Source organism: Dama dama, chromosome 19 (assembly GCF_033118175.1).
Source record: "Dama dama isolate Ldn47 chromosome 19, ASM3311817v1, whole genome shotgun sequence".
NCBI classification, from domain to species: domain Eukaryota; kingdom Metazoa; phylum Chordata; class Mammalia; order Artiodactyla; family Cervidae; genus Dama; species Dama dama.
Genome location: NC_083699.1, coordinates 23,244,674 through 23,264,549, shown reverse-complemented (window position 1 = coordinate 23,264,549; position 19,876 = coordinate 23,244,674). Strand labels below are relative to the sequence as shown.

General features: G+C 35.9%; 1 protein-coding gene across 1 annotated transcript in view; it reads right to left on the bottom strand.

Annotated features, from left to right (window-relative positions):
• The window catches only part of PRKCI (protein kinase C iota), a 67,723-nt gene that overhangs the window by 15,498 nt on the left and 32,349 nt on the right, over positions 1 to 19,876 (bottom strand). Inside the window, exons 4-12 of the mRNA XM_061168310.1 lie at positions 18,569 to 18,619; positions 14,615 to 14,700; positions 13,098 to 13,238; positions 8,862 to 8,916; positions 7,779 to 7,837; positions 4,584 to 4,760; positions 4,040 to 4,137; positions 3,307 to 3,393; positions 1,231 to 1,366 (exon numbers count right to left, since the gene is read on the bottom strand). Coding sequence (XP_061024293.1) covers positions 1,231 to 1,366; positions 3,307 to 3,393; positions 4,040 to 4,137; positions 4,584 to 4,760; positions 7,779 to 7,837; positions 8,862 to 8,916; positions 13,098 to 13,238; positions 14,615 to 14,700; positions 18,569 to 18,619 — 890 coding nt within the window. The remainder of the gene's footprint in view (positions 1 to 1,230; positions 1,367 to 3,306; positions 3,394 to 4,039; positions 4,138 to 4,583; positions 4,761 to 7,778; positions 7,838 to 8,861; positions 8,917 to 13,097; positions 13,239 to 14,614; positions 14,701 to 18,568; positions 18,620 to 19,876) is intronic.

Below are 19,876 nucleotides of genomic sequence, written 5' to 3'. Positions count from 1 at the left end.
ATAACATTAAACAACTCCTGGAGGAGGCGGCAGAAAAGGAGGTAAGTGGAACAACCAATTTAAAGAACTACTGAAAAAAAACCTCTAAGAGATTTATCAAAGATCTTGATTAAATTGATTGAGGATCTCTGGAAAGAATAAGAGTATGTAACAAACCAGTATTATTTTTCATTAAGAGTAACAAAAGATCAAGTAAGTTTTCTTTAGTAATATCCTCTGAGCAAAATAGGATGCCCAAATTTCTTTGAAGAAAAAGAGCCAGGCTGGGATTTCCCTGGTAGTCCAATGGTTAAGAATCCACCTGCCAATGCAGGGCACACAGGTTCGATCCCTGGTCTGGGAGGACTCTATATGCCACGGGGCATCTGAGCCCCTGCAATACAATTACCGAGCCCACGAGCCTACAGCCTGTGCGCCGTAAGAAGAGAAGCCGCTGCAATGAGAAGCCCATGCACTGCAACTAGAGAGCAGCTCCTGCTCGCCTCAACTAGAGTAAGCCTGTGTGCAGCAACAAAGACCCAGTGCAGTCAAAAATAAATTTTAAAAAATTTATTAAAAAAAAAAAAAAGAGGCAGGCCCTAGAGGCACCTCCTTCAGGTGAATGGGGAAAGGCAGTCAACACATTCACAGGCTTGCTACCACATTTACTGTGTAAAGAAAATTCTGTCTCAGTTATTTTGATGAGAGTAGTCCCCTACACATTTTCTGAAAAACGACTGGACTTTTAAATGAAACACTGTTACAAAATGAATAAAACACTCAGAAACAAAGGAAGTGTCCTGAGAATAATTAAAATTCTTAAGTTTGCTCTATTGTACTTTATGTCAGATATTTAAATATGAAAAAATGTTAGATTCCCTGGGAAAATCTTGAGTGCACTATAAAGAGTCACAATCAACAGGCAAAAACTTGGAAGACGATATGCAAGCTGTTGTGCTAAAGTCTGGGATTGTAGACAGTTTTTACCTACAAATTTTATTTAATAGTAGCACAACTTTCAAGATAAAAAAAATATAGACAATGAAAAGAAATGAACTTTTATAGCACATGTAACTTCATAGAAAATGTGGAATTTCATAAATGGATAGGAGATCAGTACAGCTGTCTCTGTTTAGGATACTTTTTGCCATTCTAGCACAAAGTAGCAACTATTTCCCCAGTTTTGAATATAAAGTTATTTGACCAAAACAATTTCCTGAGCTGCTGATCTCAATAAGAAACTTCCCTCACCTTACACATGCCATAGTCAGTGAGTTTAATGTGTCCTTCAGAGTCCAGCAACACGTTGTCCAATTTCAAATCTCTATAAATTATCCCTCGTTCATGAAGATAATTTAATGCTAGACTGATTTCTGCAGAGTAAAATCTAAAATAAAATGAGAAATTAACTCATTTGATTCAAGTTTTTAAATCATGTTAAGTTTCTAGAGGAAGGTATTTAAATCCTACTTCCATCTGCAAACCAGAACATCAAAATCATGTCAAAAGATTTTTTCCTCTCAATGTTTTTAGAAATAATACCAAAACACAAATTGAGGTGCCACTGTAAAAGAGCTGAGCCCCACACACAATGATAAAAGTTCCAGTCTAAATTAAACCCATACTTTTCATCAAGTTTAATTGGAAAGTCTCAGGCAGGGATTCCTAATCTGGGTCCTCGGATGGACTTCAGAATGTCCACACTCCTACAACCGGATACAAAGTTGCATGGACATCTTCTATAGTTTCCATAGTTTTCATCACTTCTCTAAGGGACAAGTGACCTTCCAAAAGGCCAAGAACCACTGACTGGTTAAAAATGGAAAGAATACTGAAAGCTGACCACTCAAATAATAAAACCCACACCAAAATTCTAAAAAAGGAGTTAAATTATTCTACAACAGGAAGACATTTTCAGAACTGCCACCAACTCGTTGGTGACAGGAAAATTTTTGACCTGAATAAAGCTGCTTTGGTGAGTATTATCGTGATCATGTTTGGAGATGTGTAAAACACACCTTCTAGCTACTCAATTCTAAAAACAAGGAACTTGAGCCCTTATCCTGTATCTGGTTCCTACAAAAGCAAAGATGGTATAAAACCAGAATGGATACTTTAATAAAATAAAAACTAGGCTACTTTCCCTTAGTCCAACTGAACAAACAAGGAACAATTACTGGCTATATCCACAATTCAAAATATCATCTGTGGCTTTGCTATGAAGGGTGACCATTTGTTAAAGCGGAAATAAATAATGAACATACAGTAAATTAAACAACAACAAGATAGATTAATACACTTTATACCTTCCTATAAAATTGAAGGCTACTTTTTTTGATAAGAAATATCAATGAATAGCAAGATTTCCACTAAATAAGTTATTTTTTTAAAATGAGTCTCTAACCTTTGTTAAATACACATACAAACTCACATGCTTCCTTTTGGCATTACTCTTGTGAAGTGCAGAAGGGTAGAATTATTTCTAATTATGAGTTAAAAAAACAAAACAAAATATGGCACTGATGGATTAAACTTCTCATCCAAGGTCATGATCCTTCCCCACCAAAGTCCTCGAAAAACTATTTACTATCTTGTATAATAATATCAAATTAAGGGCACTATACAAATGATATTTAATACTCTTTTCCCTTATTAATCAACATATATGGAATCAGAGTGGGGGATGCCAAAGGCAGAATAATTCAGAAACTATAACTATGGAAGAACAGTCAGATTTACATCATAGGTTAAGAGGAATTGTTTCATTACTCTCAAGGATATATGAACAATAACCTTTATTCTATTTTATTTCATTTCATTGGCTGTGCTTTGAGGCATGCCAGAGGGATCTTAGTTCCCTGACAGTGATTGAACCCAATGTCCCCTGCATTGAGGGTGCAGAGTCTTAACCACTGGACCACCAGGGAAGTCCCAACAATCATCTTCTAACGAAAAAGTGTCAGAGATCACTGCATACATAATAAGATTAATATGTGTTTATAAATTCATTAATTATTTCAGTGGCTGATACTGAATAGACAAAATATTTGAAAATAACTGAGCTTAGTAGACTAAAGGTTTCCCCTTGAATACTGTTTATACTTCTCAACTGCCTATAATTATATTATTATATATGTAATATATAATGTATATATGTAATATTACAATATAAATTCACTTTTAGCTCAGGCTCTACATGATTTACAAAGAATTAGTTGGAATCAAAATAAATGATCTAGCTACTGTTTTCAACCACTGGCATACAAAAAGTCCCAGAACTCCTTCTACCAAAATCCAACACAAACAAATGATAAAAACAAAACTTACCTGGCATGCTCTTCAGGAAGTTTTCTTTGCCGTTGCATATGAAACATTAAATCTCCTCCATTAACATACTCTATAACAAAGAACAATCTAAAACATAGGAGAGAACACAAGAGACCAAGATCCAAAATAAGGCTGTGTCACTTTTGCAGTTTAAACACTACCGAGACCAGCCAGAGGAGAGAGAACATTCTACAAGATTCACCCTTAACAAACATTCCAGGAATTTGGTGGAGACAAAGGGTGACTGCATTAGAAAGCTGTTTAACCACAGAAGAGACAATAAAGTAAGCCAGAAAGATAATAATTCTGTAACTTGCTACTTTCATTCTCAAGTAGTACCACTTGCAATCCAGAACTCTCACTCCCGCCCCAATTTTAGAATGTGCAATGTAAGTCATTTCCAATTGTCACTTAAGGTGAAAGAAGTTAGGATTTACCACCTAATTAAACTCTAGGAAGTTTTAAGTCCTAAAACTAGAATTTTGCTGATATTTAAAAGGTTGGATTTCTACTTTCTCCTGCCATAATTATGACTTTTTTTTTTTGGTATAAAGCAGGTAATTTCCTAATGCTGATCCAACAGGAGTAGCAGGCAATTACAAGCACAGGACTGTTGTGTCTCCATGGGATTTCCACTTCAGGAATTACTGTAAAAAGCTTCTTATTGTATAACATACCAAAATGTTCTTATTGTGTCAAACCCAGGAATCATTCCATTATCTTTCAATCTTACCTGCTTTCTGTCTGAAAGCAAGAATGCAGTCCAACTAGAAAAGGATGATTGGACGCCTGTTCAAAAACATGTTTCTCTGTCTGTACCCAGTCAATATCCTATTTTAAAATATGAAAGAAATTTATGTCAAACTAGAATGACAGTATCAAAACTATGACAAATTTGTTCTTAGTAATTCCATTACCATAAATGCAATTATTGACTAACTAGGCTAAACATCAAAAGCATTGATAATCATGCAATAATAATTTATATACAAAGAGAAACTACTACCCAGCAAATCTGTCAATATTATTAGAGTCTAGCAAACTTTTACAAAGCTCAAGTAGTCTCCCTTGATAATAATATGGTTTGATGTTTATTTTTTAAAAATCTAATAATCATCAGACAACTTTAAATATACCTTATATATTAAGCAGTCTGAAGCATGTATTTAGAAAAGCAGACAGAAACAATAAGGCACAAACATTGACATTTTTTCTGATATCATACACTTAAGCCAATGTAATAGTTTAGAGGTAATAAAACATCATATTGTGCTTACCTCATCATCATTGACAAGCTCTTTTTTCACAACTTTCATTGCATAAATACGATCTGTTTTTTTCAATCGCACCAACAGTACTTTAGCATAACTTCCTCTTCCTATTACTCGGAGCAAATCAAAATCCTGAAGACCTAAACTGGAAGAAGCCTTGCCACTTTCCCTGGTGTTCATTGCCTGTTGAGAACATTTATATCAAAGAGCCATACCTGAAGTATTTTGCATAACACAATATACTTCTAACACCTAGTTACACCTGTAAGATTTTAAAATATTTTCTGATTTAAATTCTTAATTATTGTCTTACATCAACCCAAATGATACAATCACACTCCTTAAGAGATAGGATAAATTCATGAGTTGAGGTCAGAGGGGTGGTGTTTGGAATGAAGAAGAAGCTGAAACCTGAGAATCTTTAAAAGATGTCTTTAAAAGAATCTGATAACTTTGGGGTATGGAGGCAATGAAGATACAAGCATAAAAAAAAAAAAAAAAAAGACACTAACTTTGGTGACCAGGAGATTGGAAGTGTCACTGATAGAAAAAGAAAGTGTGAGCACGGGATAAGATTGGCAGAGATGATGAGATATGAGTTCAGTTTTTCATACCAAAGTTAGAAGTTACAGTGAGTCATCAAGATGAGTCTGCCAGGAGCTTAATGTATGAAAGCTGAGTTAAAACTACAGGCAGAAAGCAAGCATGAGGCAGCTCAGCTAATGTAAAACATTCTTATTTACACAATATCAAGGCTCCTTTGGAATGACAGTCAGCCCTGTAATTCATTCACAACCAGAAACTTAGGCTTCTGATACTTCACAGAGAAGACTAAAGATAATCTTTTATTAGATGCCTGCAAAATTCTCAGCATACAACTAATAGATGTACCCATGAGAATTAAGTGTGAATTCTCTGAAGTGAAGAGTATAAACAAAAGCAAGGAGCAACTTTTCAGAAAGATAAACTAGTAAGCACCAATGGGGGTGGCGGGGGGAGTGTTATGAAAACTGAAGGAGAATGATGATTCAAAAGAAAATGTAGAAATAATAATCTGACTTGGGAAACAAGGATAAATAAAAAGGAGTGAAAGAAACCAGATTAGGGCAGATTAAGAATGCAGAAAATGGTAAAAAAGATAAAGCAATGTATAGACTAAATATGGTTAATAGGAAACCATAAAAGAGAATCAAATGGAGTGAAGGTAACAGTTTCTTCACATAAACAATAATAAGTCTGAATGAAATGACAGAAGCCAGAAAACAATGGAATGCCACCTTTTAAACGGCCAAAACCCCCCTCACCCCCGATGATCTTCAATTCTAAAGCCTGTAAAAATAGCCTTCAAAATGAAAGTGAAATAAACACATTTTCAGACAAACAAAAACTAACGAAATCCATCATTAGTTGTTCTCACTAAAGGAAACACTGAGTTTTTCAGGAAGAAAGATGATCTCACATGGAAGCGGACACACAGGAAGGGCACAGAACAAAAAGAATAAGATGTGGATAAACCAAAGTAAGGACTGACTGTTCAAAAACACTAACACACACATGCAGAATTTTAAAATAGGACAGAAAAGCACTAAAGCCAAGAAGTGAGCATGAGTGAATTTAAAGTGCCCTAAGGTCCTTGCATATCCTGGAAAATGGTAAACATATTAATAATTTGTATTGAATTTAAGTAAGTTATGGGTGTAAGCTGCAATCCCTAGAACAACCAATAATAAAATAGCAAAAGAATGTCAAACAAACTAAAAGAGATACAAGAAACTGAGATAGGAGATTAAATAGGTAACCAACAGATGTGCTTCAAAACAGTACAGGAGTGAGGGAAGTGAAAGTCGCTTAGTCGTGTCCAACTCTTTGGGATCCCATGGACTACAGCCTACCAGGCGCTTCTGTCCATGAAATTCTCCAGGCCAGAATATTGGAGTGGGTAGCCGTTCCCGTCTCCAGGGGATCTTCCCAACCCAGGGATCGAACCCAGGTTTCCCCCATTGCAGACAGATTCTTTACTGTCTGAGCCATCAGAGAAGCCCAAGAATACTGGAGTGGGTTGCCATTCCCTTCTTCAGGGGCTCTTCCTGACCCAGGATTGAACCTGGGTCTCCTGCATTTCAGGCAGATTCTTTACCATCTAAGCCAAAGGGAGTGAGAGAAGCTGGTAGACAAAACATGTACAGACAATTGTTTTAGCTGGGTAATGGACACAGGGGGTTGTTATAGTATTCTGTTTACTTTTATTGATATTTGACATTTTCCATAATAAAAGGGTAACCCAGAGTAAAACATAATACACTTATCAAACAATGGAAAGAGAAAAGGAGGAGGTAGTATACTAGTCGGGCGCTAGTGGTAAAGAACTTGCCTGCCAATGCAGGAGATGTAAGAGACGTGGGTTTGATCCCTAGCTGGGGAAGATCCTCTGGAGGAGGGGCATGGCGCCCCACTCCAGGATTCTTGCCTGGAGACTCTCAGGGACAGAGGAGCCAGGTGGGCTACAGTTCACAGGGTCGCAAAGACAGGACACAACTGATGCGACTCGGCACAGCACAACACAGTGCACTAGTTTAAACCTGTCATGGCCAGGAGTATATAAGGCTGAAAGACCTGAAAAAGAGAGCGATAAACACATTGTGGACACAGCTAGAAAGGATTAAAAAAGGCTGTTTCTCAGAAGTCAAAGTGGGAGTAAACCATGTGAGGCATGCTAAATCTTACCAAAAGCTTTTTTTAAAAAATTGGTTATAAAAAAATTGGTTATCATTTTAATTCAACATTTTAAATTAAACTGTTTAAAAAACTGATAAACTAACAGTCAGAAAAAAGATGGGCAGTTAAGATGTTTAATTATTTATACTTTAAATAAACCATTAGTCCGTAAAATGGAAGGATCAAGATTTTAAACAATACTACCAAGTATTTTCAAACACCATTCTTAAGCACATTATAATTTTTAGATTTTGCTACCTTAAAATGAAATAAGTTATCTCACCATACCAGACTATTTAATTTAAATGATTTTAGTAATTTAATTAACAAATTAAATCAGAATAAAACTCTAGAATCACTAAAAATCATCCCTGTATTTTTCCAGTATGACCTAAAATTTAAGCAAGTCAATCTGTCACATTTTTAAACTGTCACATGTTATTAAAAAGCTGATGCCATAATGTACCATAAGACTAATTATCTTACCTCCTTTTCTTCACCAACTTGGTCCAAACTCTCATGACTTGCAGGATTATATGGAATTACTAAAAACCCAATCCCAAACATTTAAAAAAAAAAAAGAAGAAAAACATAGTACACATTAACTAAGTTACACAAAATTTTCTCATTTAATTTTTCTTAGTTTTTATTTTTCAATAATTGTTCATAAAAAAAATAATTGTTCATCATTTAAAACTGAGTATCTGTCCTATTAATAACAAATTATACATAAATATCAGTTAAATTCTAATCTCTAACGAGGGTAAAGAGAACGAACCAATCAATAGCCACTACTGATTTGAGCAAACACTTTTGCTATTTTAAAATATATTTTTCTTCTTTACAAATTCCTTCTAAAAGGGTAACCTTATAAACCCTATTGAATTATATTAGTATGACTGAGACATAAGAGATGGAGGGTCTCTAGTTTGGACTAGATTGGAGTCTAGGTTTCTATTCCTTAAAGCAGCTGGGGCCAAAAAAGCCCACATTTCATGTAACTAGCTTCTTCCATGAAGAAGATGCCACATTCTGTCCTTCTAGAAAAAGCCTCTTTTTCTTGATTCACCCCAGATCAGGCTGCCATGTCCCATGTAATTGCTCTCCAAATTTCTCAGAGACATACTGAAGGTTTTTATATCTACTAGACATTTGAACTCACATGATCTTTTTTGAATTTTCTATACAGCATCTCTGTATCTTTTACATCATTTCTTCATCTCATAATAGAGTTTTATTTAAAAATGTCACTTGAATAGAGTCAACAGTCCACAAAATCAATATGTCTTCATTATTGAAAAAAAGATTTGGTATATAAAGAGGTCTCAAAAGAAATTTATCTGAATTAAAGAAAACAGTCATTTGTTGCAGTTTACATAGTTGTCTTTTTAAAATGCCAAACATATATGTTAAATACTGTGATTGATGTTAAATCCCCAAAATATGGTTACTGAGCTTTTATTTGGGAAGAATACAAATGTCTTTACATTTAGGTGAAAGATTCACATGAAGAAGTCTTTAAGTGACACTTTTTTAATGAGCAATGGTTTGTGCCAGTATCATTCTTACCTGTCTGTGCATGGTCTGAGTGCATGGATGACTGGTCCATGGGCATCATTGGTTCCTACAATCATTTCCAAAGACACAGTACTTTAGTGGACTCTTTTTAAATATCAATACTTCCATAAATCCAGAAACAATATGATTTTGATGAGACATAGCATATTAAAATTTAAATTTGAAATGTAACTTAGTAAGGATTATATTACTATATACAATTTATTTTTAATTTTATTACATGAAACAATACAACATTCCTATGAATGAGGTAAAGCTAGTCACATTTTACAGATCGCAGAAAAAACAAAATTAATTTCAGACCATCAATTAGACATCCAACTAAACTGCTATATACTCTGATTTATTTCTCTTCTACACCATCTATTCCTCCTTTGAGCTTCATATACTCACTTTAAGTCTGGCAAAAGGAGTCTTAGTATAAAGTTATTTAGCTGTCAATGAACCTCTTGAAATTATATGTAAAGATTCATGGGTTTCCCATTTTTTCCTGAAGATTTTCAAAGGAGTCAGTGACCCACAAAAGGAAAAGAAACACCCTCAAGAAACTAAGTGCCAACCACCTCAGGAACAACGCTCAGTTCAGTTCAGTTCAGTTGCTCAGTTGTGTCCGACTCTTTGCAACCCTATGAATCGCAGCACCTCAGGCCTCCCTGTCCATCACCAGCTCCCGGAGTTTACTCAAACCCATGTCCATCGAGTCGGTGATGCCATCTAGCCATCTCATCCTGTCATCCCCTTCTCCTCCTGCCCCCAATCCCTCCCAGCATAAGGGTCTTTTCCAATGAGTCAACTCTTCACATGAGGTGGCCAAAGAATTGGAGTTTCAGCTTCAGCATCACTCCTTCCAATGAACACCCAGGACTGATCTCCTTTAGGATGGACTGGTTGGATCTCCTTGCAGTCCAAGGGCCTCTCAAGAGTCTTCTCCAACACCACAGTTCAAAACCATCAATTTTTCGGCACTCAGCTTTCTTCACAGTCCAACTCTCACATCCATACATGACCACTGGAAAAACCACAGCCTTGACCAGATGGACCTCTGTTGGGAAAGTAATGTCTCTGCTTTTTAATATGCTATCTAGGTTGGTCATAACTTTCCTTCCAAGGAGTGTCTTTTAATTTCATGGCTGCAATCACCATCTGCAGTGATTTTGCAGCCCCCAAAAATAAAGTCTGACACTGTTTCCACTGTCTCCCCATCTATTTCCCATGAAGTGATGGGACCAGATGTTTTCTGAATGTTGAGCTTTAAGCCAACTTTTTCACTCTCCTCTTTCACTGTCATCAAGAGGCCTTTTAGTTCCTCTTCACTTTCTGCCATAAGGGTGGTGTCATCTGCATATCTGAGGTTATTGATATTTCTCCCGGCAATCTTGATTCCAGCTTGTGCTTCATCCAGCCCAGTGTTTCTCATGATGTACTCTGCACAGAAGTTAAATAAGCAGGGTCACAATATACAGCCTTGACATACTCCTTTTCCTATTTGGAACCAGTCTGTTGTTGCATGCCCACTTCTAACTGTTGCTTCCTGACCTGCATACAGGTTTCTCAAGAGGCAGGTCAGGTGGTCTGGTATTCCCATCTCTTGAAAAATTTTCCACTGTTTATTGTGATCCACATAGTCAAAGGCTTTGGCATAGTCAATAAAGCAGAAATAGATGTTTTCCTGGAACTCTCTTGCTTTTTCGATGATCCAGTGGTTGTTGGCAATTTGATCTCTGGTTCCTCTGCCTTTTCTAAAACCAGCTTGAACATCTGGAAGTTCACGGTTCACGTATTGCTGAAGCCTGACTTGGAGAATTTTGAGCATTACTTTAATAGTGTGTGAGATGAGTTCAATTGTGTGGTAGTTTGAGCATTCTTTGGGATTGCCTTTCTTAGGGATTGGAATGAAAACTGACCTTTTCCAGTCCTGTGGTCACTGCTGAGTTTTCCAAATTTGCTGTCATATTGAGTGAATGCTAATTCAAACCAAAATGTTACTTATTCAATTCTGGACCCAAATTGAATGAATAAGAGCAAGAGAGGGTAAACTTGAGAAGCAGCATTAGTTACAGAGTTATAATTTTAAGGTTGCCTTAAAAATAAGCCCATTGGATTTTCAATGTGTTTAGCACACATCCTAAAATATCAATATAATCACTAACCCTGTCCCTTTTAAAGCCTTCTGCATTTATGAACTTACACAAGTCATTCCATTGACTAAGAATACTCAAGAATATATCAGTAATCTGGATAAATTATTTTCACAATTTCTGGCCTTCTGCTGCTTGCTAAGATTGGCTTTCAACCTCTCTAACCATAAACCCATTTGTAAACTTATATGAACTTGCTAAATAATGCTAATACCAATGAACTACCAGTTAAAACCTAGTTTCACAATGTCCAGAGTAGGTACTAAGAATAAATATGTTATAATCATTTTAAAACAGTGGTCCCCAACCTTTTTGGCACCAGGGACTGATTTTGTGGAATACAATTTTTTCACAGACCCAGCGTGTGAGGGTTTCAGGATGATTCAAGCTCATTACATTTATTGTGCACTTTATTTCTATTAATATCACATCAGCTCCACCTCAGATCATTAGGCATTAGGTCAGGCATTAGGAGCCTGGGGAACCCTGTTTAAAAGATAACTTAGACAAATGCAGATCTTTTTAAAAATGCTCATCTTTTAATCCAGTAATTCTACTTCTGCATCCTTAAGGAAATAATAAGATTTATTTACCAGGAAGTTCACTATGATTTTCCTTTTAGGAAAATTTAGAAAACAACTCAAATGTTCAATCATGGGGAACAGGTTGAATAAATTATGGTAAAGACACAAAAAAAATTATGCTAAAAAATGATGAAGATATAGGTATAGAAATACGAACAAAATATATTGTTCAGCAAGAAAAATGGGTTAGAAAACAGTAAACATAAAGTCTTATTTTTGTTAAAAAGTGTGTAAAAGAACAAGACATAAAAGCATTATATGCTTTCTGATGGATAAACACACCACCTTCTAGGAAGTAATCTCAAAACAACTCACAAAAAAACCAAAAATCAGAATCTAATCAAACCTCTTATATTCAACTGTAACAGACAGAAAATAAAGAGGACAGGAGAACGTTTTAAATATAACCATGAAGAAGCAAGAGAATGATTCTGAAACACTTTAAATGATAACACAATTTCTTCTACAATTAAACTGTAAGGAAAAAAGAGAGGAAAGAATCAGTAAATTTAAAAATATCTTAGATGTATCAATTAATTGTAAATATGAATTTAATTTAGATCCTGACTCATAATGAAAATTATGAAAACAAAATTACAACATTTATGTGACAACCAAAATTTTGAATATTGGCTGGATGGATATTTGACAACTTCACTGCCTGCTGACACCCCCCTGGTAGATCCAGGCTGAAGAATCCAGTAGTCCAGGAAGTGCACATGCAGAGCAAAAAGAGGAATTTGTTTCAAAATACTATAGGATGAGGGCAGGCTAAATGGGTAGGGGCAGAGATTGGTCATGAGGTGGTAACTGTTGGAGCTGGATGATCGGTATATGAAAGTTCATTATACTGCTCCATCAGGGTTTATATATGTTTATAAATTTTTTAATATAGAAGGATTTTAAATCTTTATGCATATAAATTTGCATAGTTCTGGAAGAATATACACCAAATGACCATTACCTTTACATAGTAGATTTAATGGAGGATATTTATTTAATTTTTTTTACTCATTTTTATTCTCTTTTTTTCTATGACAAACATGTTTTAATTCACATTTAAAATAGAAAGTGAAAAATAAAAGTTTTAAGTGCAAAAGCTCCCCCATTATCTCACACTTCACATAGCAAACAGGAAGCCTCTGACTTTTCTCACCTGATCTCTGCTTAGTACAGATGCTACAGTAACGGGAGCTTAGACTGAAGAGTAGCTAAAAGAAGAGAAATATAGCTTTTTAAATGATTCTCCTTACATTCTTCTAATTTAGACTAAAGGATTTTACAGCAGGTCAAACAAAGAAGTTAACCACATCCTACAAACAAATTTGTCGTAATCTAATTCCAAATTCACAATATGTTAACTGGGCTCCTAAAGTGCTCCTAGTCACATTCTGTAACAACACTGTTGAGCTTTGATTCCTTAACATTGCCCTGTTTTAGTCTTCTGTGCTAGCAGAGTTATTAAAAATGTTCTATGAAAGAAAAATTAGACAACGGTGTCTTACCGGTGGCAAAGAATGCCGCCCACATTCAATGGTGACAAGCTTGTGGCACTTCTTATGCACCAGGAGCTTGCAGTTGATGCACTTATATCCTTGACGTCCAAGTCCCCAAATCCGGTCAGTGCAGATGGCGCAGTGCGCACGCTGGAGAGAGTAATTCAACAGTATTTTTTTTTAATTAACAAAAAGCACATCATAAACTTTCCCAACAGTTTGCTCATAGAACAGTGAAGTAAGTAGTCTTCTTCTCTAACTCAAATTCCTTCATCATACACAACTTAAAGCTGTGATGGTCACGGGAAATAAACAGAAAACAGAACTTGTTTTAAAGAGACAGTGAAATTTGTAACCATGACGTTTCCTCAGTCCACGGATTTTCAGTCTTCACATAATTAAGCTCAGAGTAGTGAAAATAGGAAAACTGAATTAAACTTGAAAAACATGGCAGAAAACCTGTGCAAGGACTCTCAAGCAAACATAGGCCTTCCGGACTGTTCAGAGGTCAAACATGTCTTCTGCAGCAACATCTAAAGTGACTTTTCACTTCAAAACTTTTTAAATATCAACGCGACTGGGAATAGCAATTTGGGAACCTCAGGTGGTGGCTTCTATTACATTAATGAACTGAGAACTCAGCACAGTTAGAATGGAAATGGAATCCATATATTTGTAGTTGTCAAGAGTAGTTAAAAACATGGACTTCTGGAGAGAGACTGCTTTTAAACCTTGGCTCTGTCACTTACTAACTGGGTTATCTTGGGCAAGTTATTTGACTATTTTGCACCTCAGTTTCTTCATCTCTAAAATGGAAAATAGGGACTCCCCTGGTGGTCCAGTGGTTAAGACTCTGTGCTTCCACTGCAGGGGGCACGGGTGTTGCAGAACTTAAGATCCCTTAAGCGGAGTGGAGCAGCACATGTCAAGCATTCAGAAGAGTGCATGGTACAGAGTATAAACTAGGTAAGTGTCTGCAATGATCATTCTATAAAACAGAGAAAACAAAAGGAAAAAACCCAATAGTAAATGGTTTGCAAACTAAACCTTGCTTATTTTCTAGCTATCTTGAATTACATTCAAAATATCCAGTTTTCTTACAGCTATGGTAATCATATAACCATTCAATCTGGAACATTTTTAAGAGTCAAGAGATGCTATTAAAAATTACTTCAAGATAGCAAATGTACTACACCAGGCAAACTGGGAATTATAGGAATTACAGGAATTACAGTCACCCTACTGGTGACTCAGACAGGAAAGAATCTGCCTGCGGTACAGGAGACTCAGGTCCGATTCCTGGGTCGGGAAGATCCCCTGGAGAAGGGAATGGCAACCCACTCCAGTGTTCTTGCCTGGAGAATTCCATGGACAGAGGACCCTGGTGGGCAACAGTCCATGGAGTTGCAAAGAATCGGACATGACTGAGCAACTAACTCTTTACTTACTCCTTTAGAAGGGAGTAACAGTAGAGAGGAAAAAAACAGATTTCTCAAATTATCAACATTCAGCAAACTAAAGTTTACCCTGTTGAAACGCTTGGCTTGAAAAGTGTGTCCATTTGCACAGTAAAGCTTTCTCCAGCGGCGTGCACCCCGTCGGTAAATGGATTCTAAACAGAGATTAAAAGTTTTTAAAAAAGAGCAAGTGTGATTATAAGTCATTTTATAATAAAGTCTATGATTTTTTTATGATATCACTACAAAAAAAAATTGATTAAAAACCTGAAAGTGAAAAAATAAAATAGATTCATCAAGAGATTAGATGAAAATAAAGCCCATGGAGTATAAATGTTTTTAAAAACTATTACTGCTTTTCTGTTTTTTATTTTTTCCCTAACTTTTAATTTTGAAAAAACTGTAAGCCCACAGAGAAGTTGAAAGAATAGAACAATAAATGCCTCCATCTTCAACTGCATTTACCAATTACAATCACTTTGCCACATTTGCTTTCTTCTCTATTTACACCCACACTTTTTTCTTTTTTTTTTTTTTCACACTTTTTTTCTGAATCATTTAAAAATAAATTGCAGACATCGTAACAGTTCACCTTTAAATATCCAACTATCCATTGCCTGAGATTAAAGACACTCCCCCTAATTCTATTTGACCACAATACCATTATGGTGTCTTAGAAAGTTAACATTAATTCAGTAACATCTAATATACAGTTCATATGCAAATTTCCCATTTGTCTGAAAAGTATCTTTCACAGTTTTCTTTTTCTCTCCAGGATCCAGTCAAGATTTAGGCATTGTATTTTGTTACTATACCTTTTCTGTCTCTTTAATATATGCTAAAATAGTCACTCTGTCTCATTCATTGTTGTTTGTTTTTTATGATGTTGAAAAAGTTTAGGCAGTTGTTTTATCTTAAGTCCTACACTCTGGATTTGTCTGTTTCCTAACGACTCAAATCTAATATGGATTTGTAACACTTCCCAGATATTAAATAGTTTTGGCAAAAATAACACAGAGGCGATGTGTATTTCTTACTGTATCACATCAAGAAATATACAAATGTGAGACTGTTGACTTCTACTAGGTATTCAATCACTCTGTTAAAGACAGTGATGGCTAGTTTTCTTCATTTTAAAGTATAGTACCTCTAAATACTTTCCCTAAACAAACTAAGAGGTTCCATGAGATCAAATCAACTCCACCAGTGTAATTTTGGTTAAATCAATCACTATTACATGTATTTCCTATTTAGTCATTCCACAGTAATAGAAAATACTGTGGAGAGTCCATTAGCTTTCTAAACTCATTTTAAAGCAAATATAGCACTGGGTCTATTATTTAAAATTAATATAGAATAAAACAGGTAAAATGCTCTGAAATAGAAATCATGAGACAGCATAACGTGTGTGCTGTCCACCAAGCTCTTCTGTCTGTGGGACTTTCCGGGCAAGAATACTGGATTGGGTATTCTTATTCCAGGTAAGAATACTGGATGGGCTGCCATATCCTCCTCCAGGGGATCTTCCCCACCCAGGGATTGAACCCACACCGCCTGTGTCTCCTGGACTGGCAGGCAAATTCTTTACCTCTGAGCCACTAATGTGTGTGTGTGTTAGTCATGCTTAGTCATGTCCGACTCTTTGGGACCCCAAGGACTGTAGCCTGCCAGGCTCCTTTGTCCATGGAATTCTCCAGGCAAGAATACTGGAGTGGGTTGCCATTTCCTTCTCCAGTAGATCGTCCCAACCCAGGGATCAAACCTGGGTCTCCCACATTCTAAGCAGATTCTCTACCATCTGAGCCACCAGGGAAACCCTAATATAGAACCTCAAACATGTATGCTTTTATTTTTAATTATTTATTTCGTTAGGAATAACCAAAGCAGATAGTTTGTTAAATAAGATACTCTTAGTTTAAGAAACTTTCATGAACTACAACTTGATATATCTCAGGTTTAAACATGTTAATGTTGTCTAGGAATTAAAAGAGCCAGGAGATCACCTTAATGGTAATCAATCTTCCTTCATGCTCAAATTTAGTAATATTAATTATACCAAGGAGGAGTATATCAAAATCTCCACCAGCAAATTTTAAAGTGGGAATGTGAGCATGAAATACAATGAAAAGTTAGGAAATGACATTTTATCTGGGAAGTGTACTACAGACTCATAATAGATTTGGACATGGGGTTGTGCAAGCAAGACTTGCTACAATGACAAGACTTTCAAAACTCTCACCTGGACAAAGAGAGGAGAGCTGCTTTTCCAACACCTCTGTGAAGGTAGCCCATGTTGGCTGTAACCCTTCTGCCACTGGAAATCCAGTGAAATACTCCTAGCTGAATCCAAACCTAAATGTTTCACTATTCCTTCAGAGCCCTACCTACTCCTTATATTTCCCCACCTTCCTATAAAGTTGTTATTGTCATTCAGTCACTACGTCGTGTGCGACTCTTTGCGACCCCATGGACTGTAGTCCACCAGGCTCCTCTGTCCATGGGGTTTTCCAGGCAAGAATGCTGGAATGGGTTGCCATTTCCTTCTCCAGTCTATAAAGTACACAGCCCCAACTCTATATAGAAACACCTAGTTCTTTCATTTTTCCTTTTTACCAAGTTGTATGAAGGGTTACAATTAACAGTTTAGAGCTATTTCACTTAATAGAAAACAAAACATATACCACTATTCCTTCTAAAGTCATGGATATTTGCAGAAACCACAAATAAATATGAGTTCCTTAATATCTATAACCTATAAATTATACCATATATCAAAAATAATAACTTATGATTAAAATCACTGCAGATGGTGACTGCAGCCATGAAATTAAAAGACACTTACTCCTTGGAAGGAAAGTTATGACCAACCTAGACAGCATATTAAAAAGCAGAGACATTACTTTGTCAACAAAGGTCCGTCTAGTCAAGGCTATGGTTTTTCCAGTGGTCATGTATGGATGTGAGAGTTGTACTATTAAGAACTGAGTGCCAAAGAATTGATGCTTTTGAACTGTGGTGTTGGAGAAGACTCTTGACTATCCTTGGACTGCGAGGAGATCCAACCAGTCCATCCTAAGGGAAATCGGTCCTGGGTGTTCATTGGAAGGACTGATGTTGAAGCTGAAACTCCAGTATTTTGACCATCTGATGTGAAGAGCTGACTCATTTGAAAAGACCCTGATGTTGGGAAAGATTGAAGGCAGGAGGAGAAGGGGACGACGACAGAGGATGAGATGGTTGGATGGCATCACTGACTCAATGGACATGAGTTTGGGTAGACTCCAGGAGTTGGTGATGGACAGGGAGGCCTAGTGTGCTGCAGTTCATGGGGTCACAAAGAGTCGGACACGACTGAGCAACTGAACTGATGCATAAGTTTGCATTTTCAAATTCCATCAGACTGAATAGTTGTCTGACTCTTTCAGCTCATCTCATTAATGTTAACCAGTGGATTAGACATCCAAAAGAAAGTCCCATAATAGTCCCTGAGGATTCATGATAGAGTATTTAGAGGTAAAGTGCCATGTCAACTACTTCCTCTAAAATGATACAGCAAAAAAATAAAAATAAGTGTTTGCCGTGTATATACATGTATGTATATGTGTGCACAGATACAGAGATAAAGCAAACATAGAAATTGTTAATAACTGGTGAATCTAGGTAAAGGATATATGGGTAACTTTGTTTTCAATGTTTTTATGTTTTTTAAACTTCTCCTAAGGTTTGAAAATTTCCAAAATTAAAAAAAAAGAAATGACTTATACTGAACTTAATTTTCCTTTCAAATGCACAATAGACAATTGTCAGTAAGTTGTAATTAAAAACTATCTGCTTTTTTTTTTAACTGCCTGATTTTGACCTAGCAAAAGAAGAGAATTTAGGCAGTGTGCTAATCTATCTAAATTAGACTTAAGAATGGAAAAGAAAACAAATGAATTAAAAGTTCTAGTCCTGATTTCATTCACTTGTGCCATTTTATTATAAACAATTTTACTCAAAGGTATGATGTATATAAACACTTACTATCTTCCCCTGGACAGGGCATTCCAGGACGTTCTGGTACACAAGGGAATACTGAAAGACCACAAATTAAAATTAATACAGCACATTTAAAACATACAAATTATACAGAATTTTAAAGAAAAAAATCATATAAGTTGATAGAAATGTCAACCTGACCCTCTCTTGACATAAGGTATTTCAGTATATGGTCAGTATGATTTTTGGAAGGGATCCATTTTAGCAAGGCTATAATGAAAGAAGTTCTTATGAAAGCAACATCCATAAACAATGCATTAGAAGCTCAAATTACTCATTCCTGCCCCTATTACATCACCAACTGACTTTTTTGTCATAAGAGAAATCATTAACTATTTCCTTAAATCTTTATTGCAGTGACAAATCTTCTCGGATGAAGAATTAAAATTACAAGATGTATTCAAATATAAACATAAGCCATGGTAGTTTTTAAAAGATGGATGTACTAAACTTGAAAACTATACCCAAATACAAAAACATAAGCTTTGTCAAAGGAACTACACATTCATAAACATGCTAATTCAAAACATTCTTATGAAGAGAATATAATGAAACAGCACATTTATGAACAGCTTGTCAACTCTTTGTGACGTACAAAAAGGACATGGTTTAAAGCACAGAGTATGGGAAGCACAGTTCCTGAAATATTTTTAAAAGTTGAAATATAAGCTAACTTCTGAAAACAGATCTGTGATACAACATAAAAAGCAACAACACTTAAACTGTTCATGACTATGGATCCATAATTTCTTTACACATCCACTGTAGTTTTATTCTAGAAAGAGACGACCAAAGAATGACTTCTAAAGTTCTTCCAGGATCTCAATAAATTAGAGCATGAAACCTTGGGAGTCACTATGTCAAATTCCAAACGGAGACAAAAATCAAACCATTGTTTTTTAAGAAAACACACTGCAAAGGAAAGTTCAAGGGAATAACAACAAGGTAATGAGATGAGTCATTACACTGGAGGGAGATGTGTATTTGTTTCAAGTTTTAAAGAGTTCCCTAGGTTTGGTCTCCTAAGGCTCCCAAAAATGTTACATGAAATACTGCTAATGTATTATAGTTATATTAATCACATTAAGTGGGTTCTACATGACATAAAAAATTTGAGGGGCAGGATAGCAGAATGAAAAGAACAGGTTTGGGATGAAAATATCTGGATATACAACCCAGGTCTACAGTGTACCAGTTACGTGGTGGCTGAGTTTCAGTCTCTCTTTCTATACCACTGCCCACCTCTGAGGCTTGTTGACCTTTAACACATTAAAGCTTATGATAACTACGTAA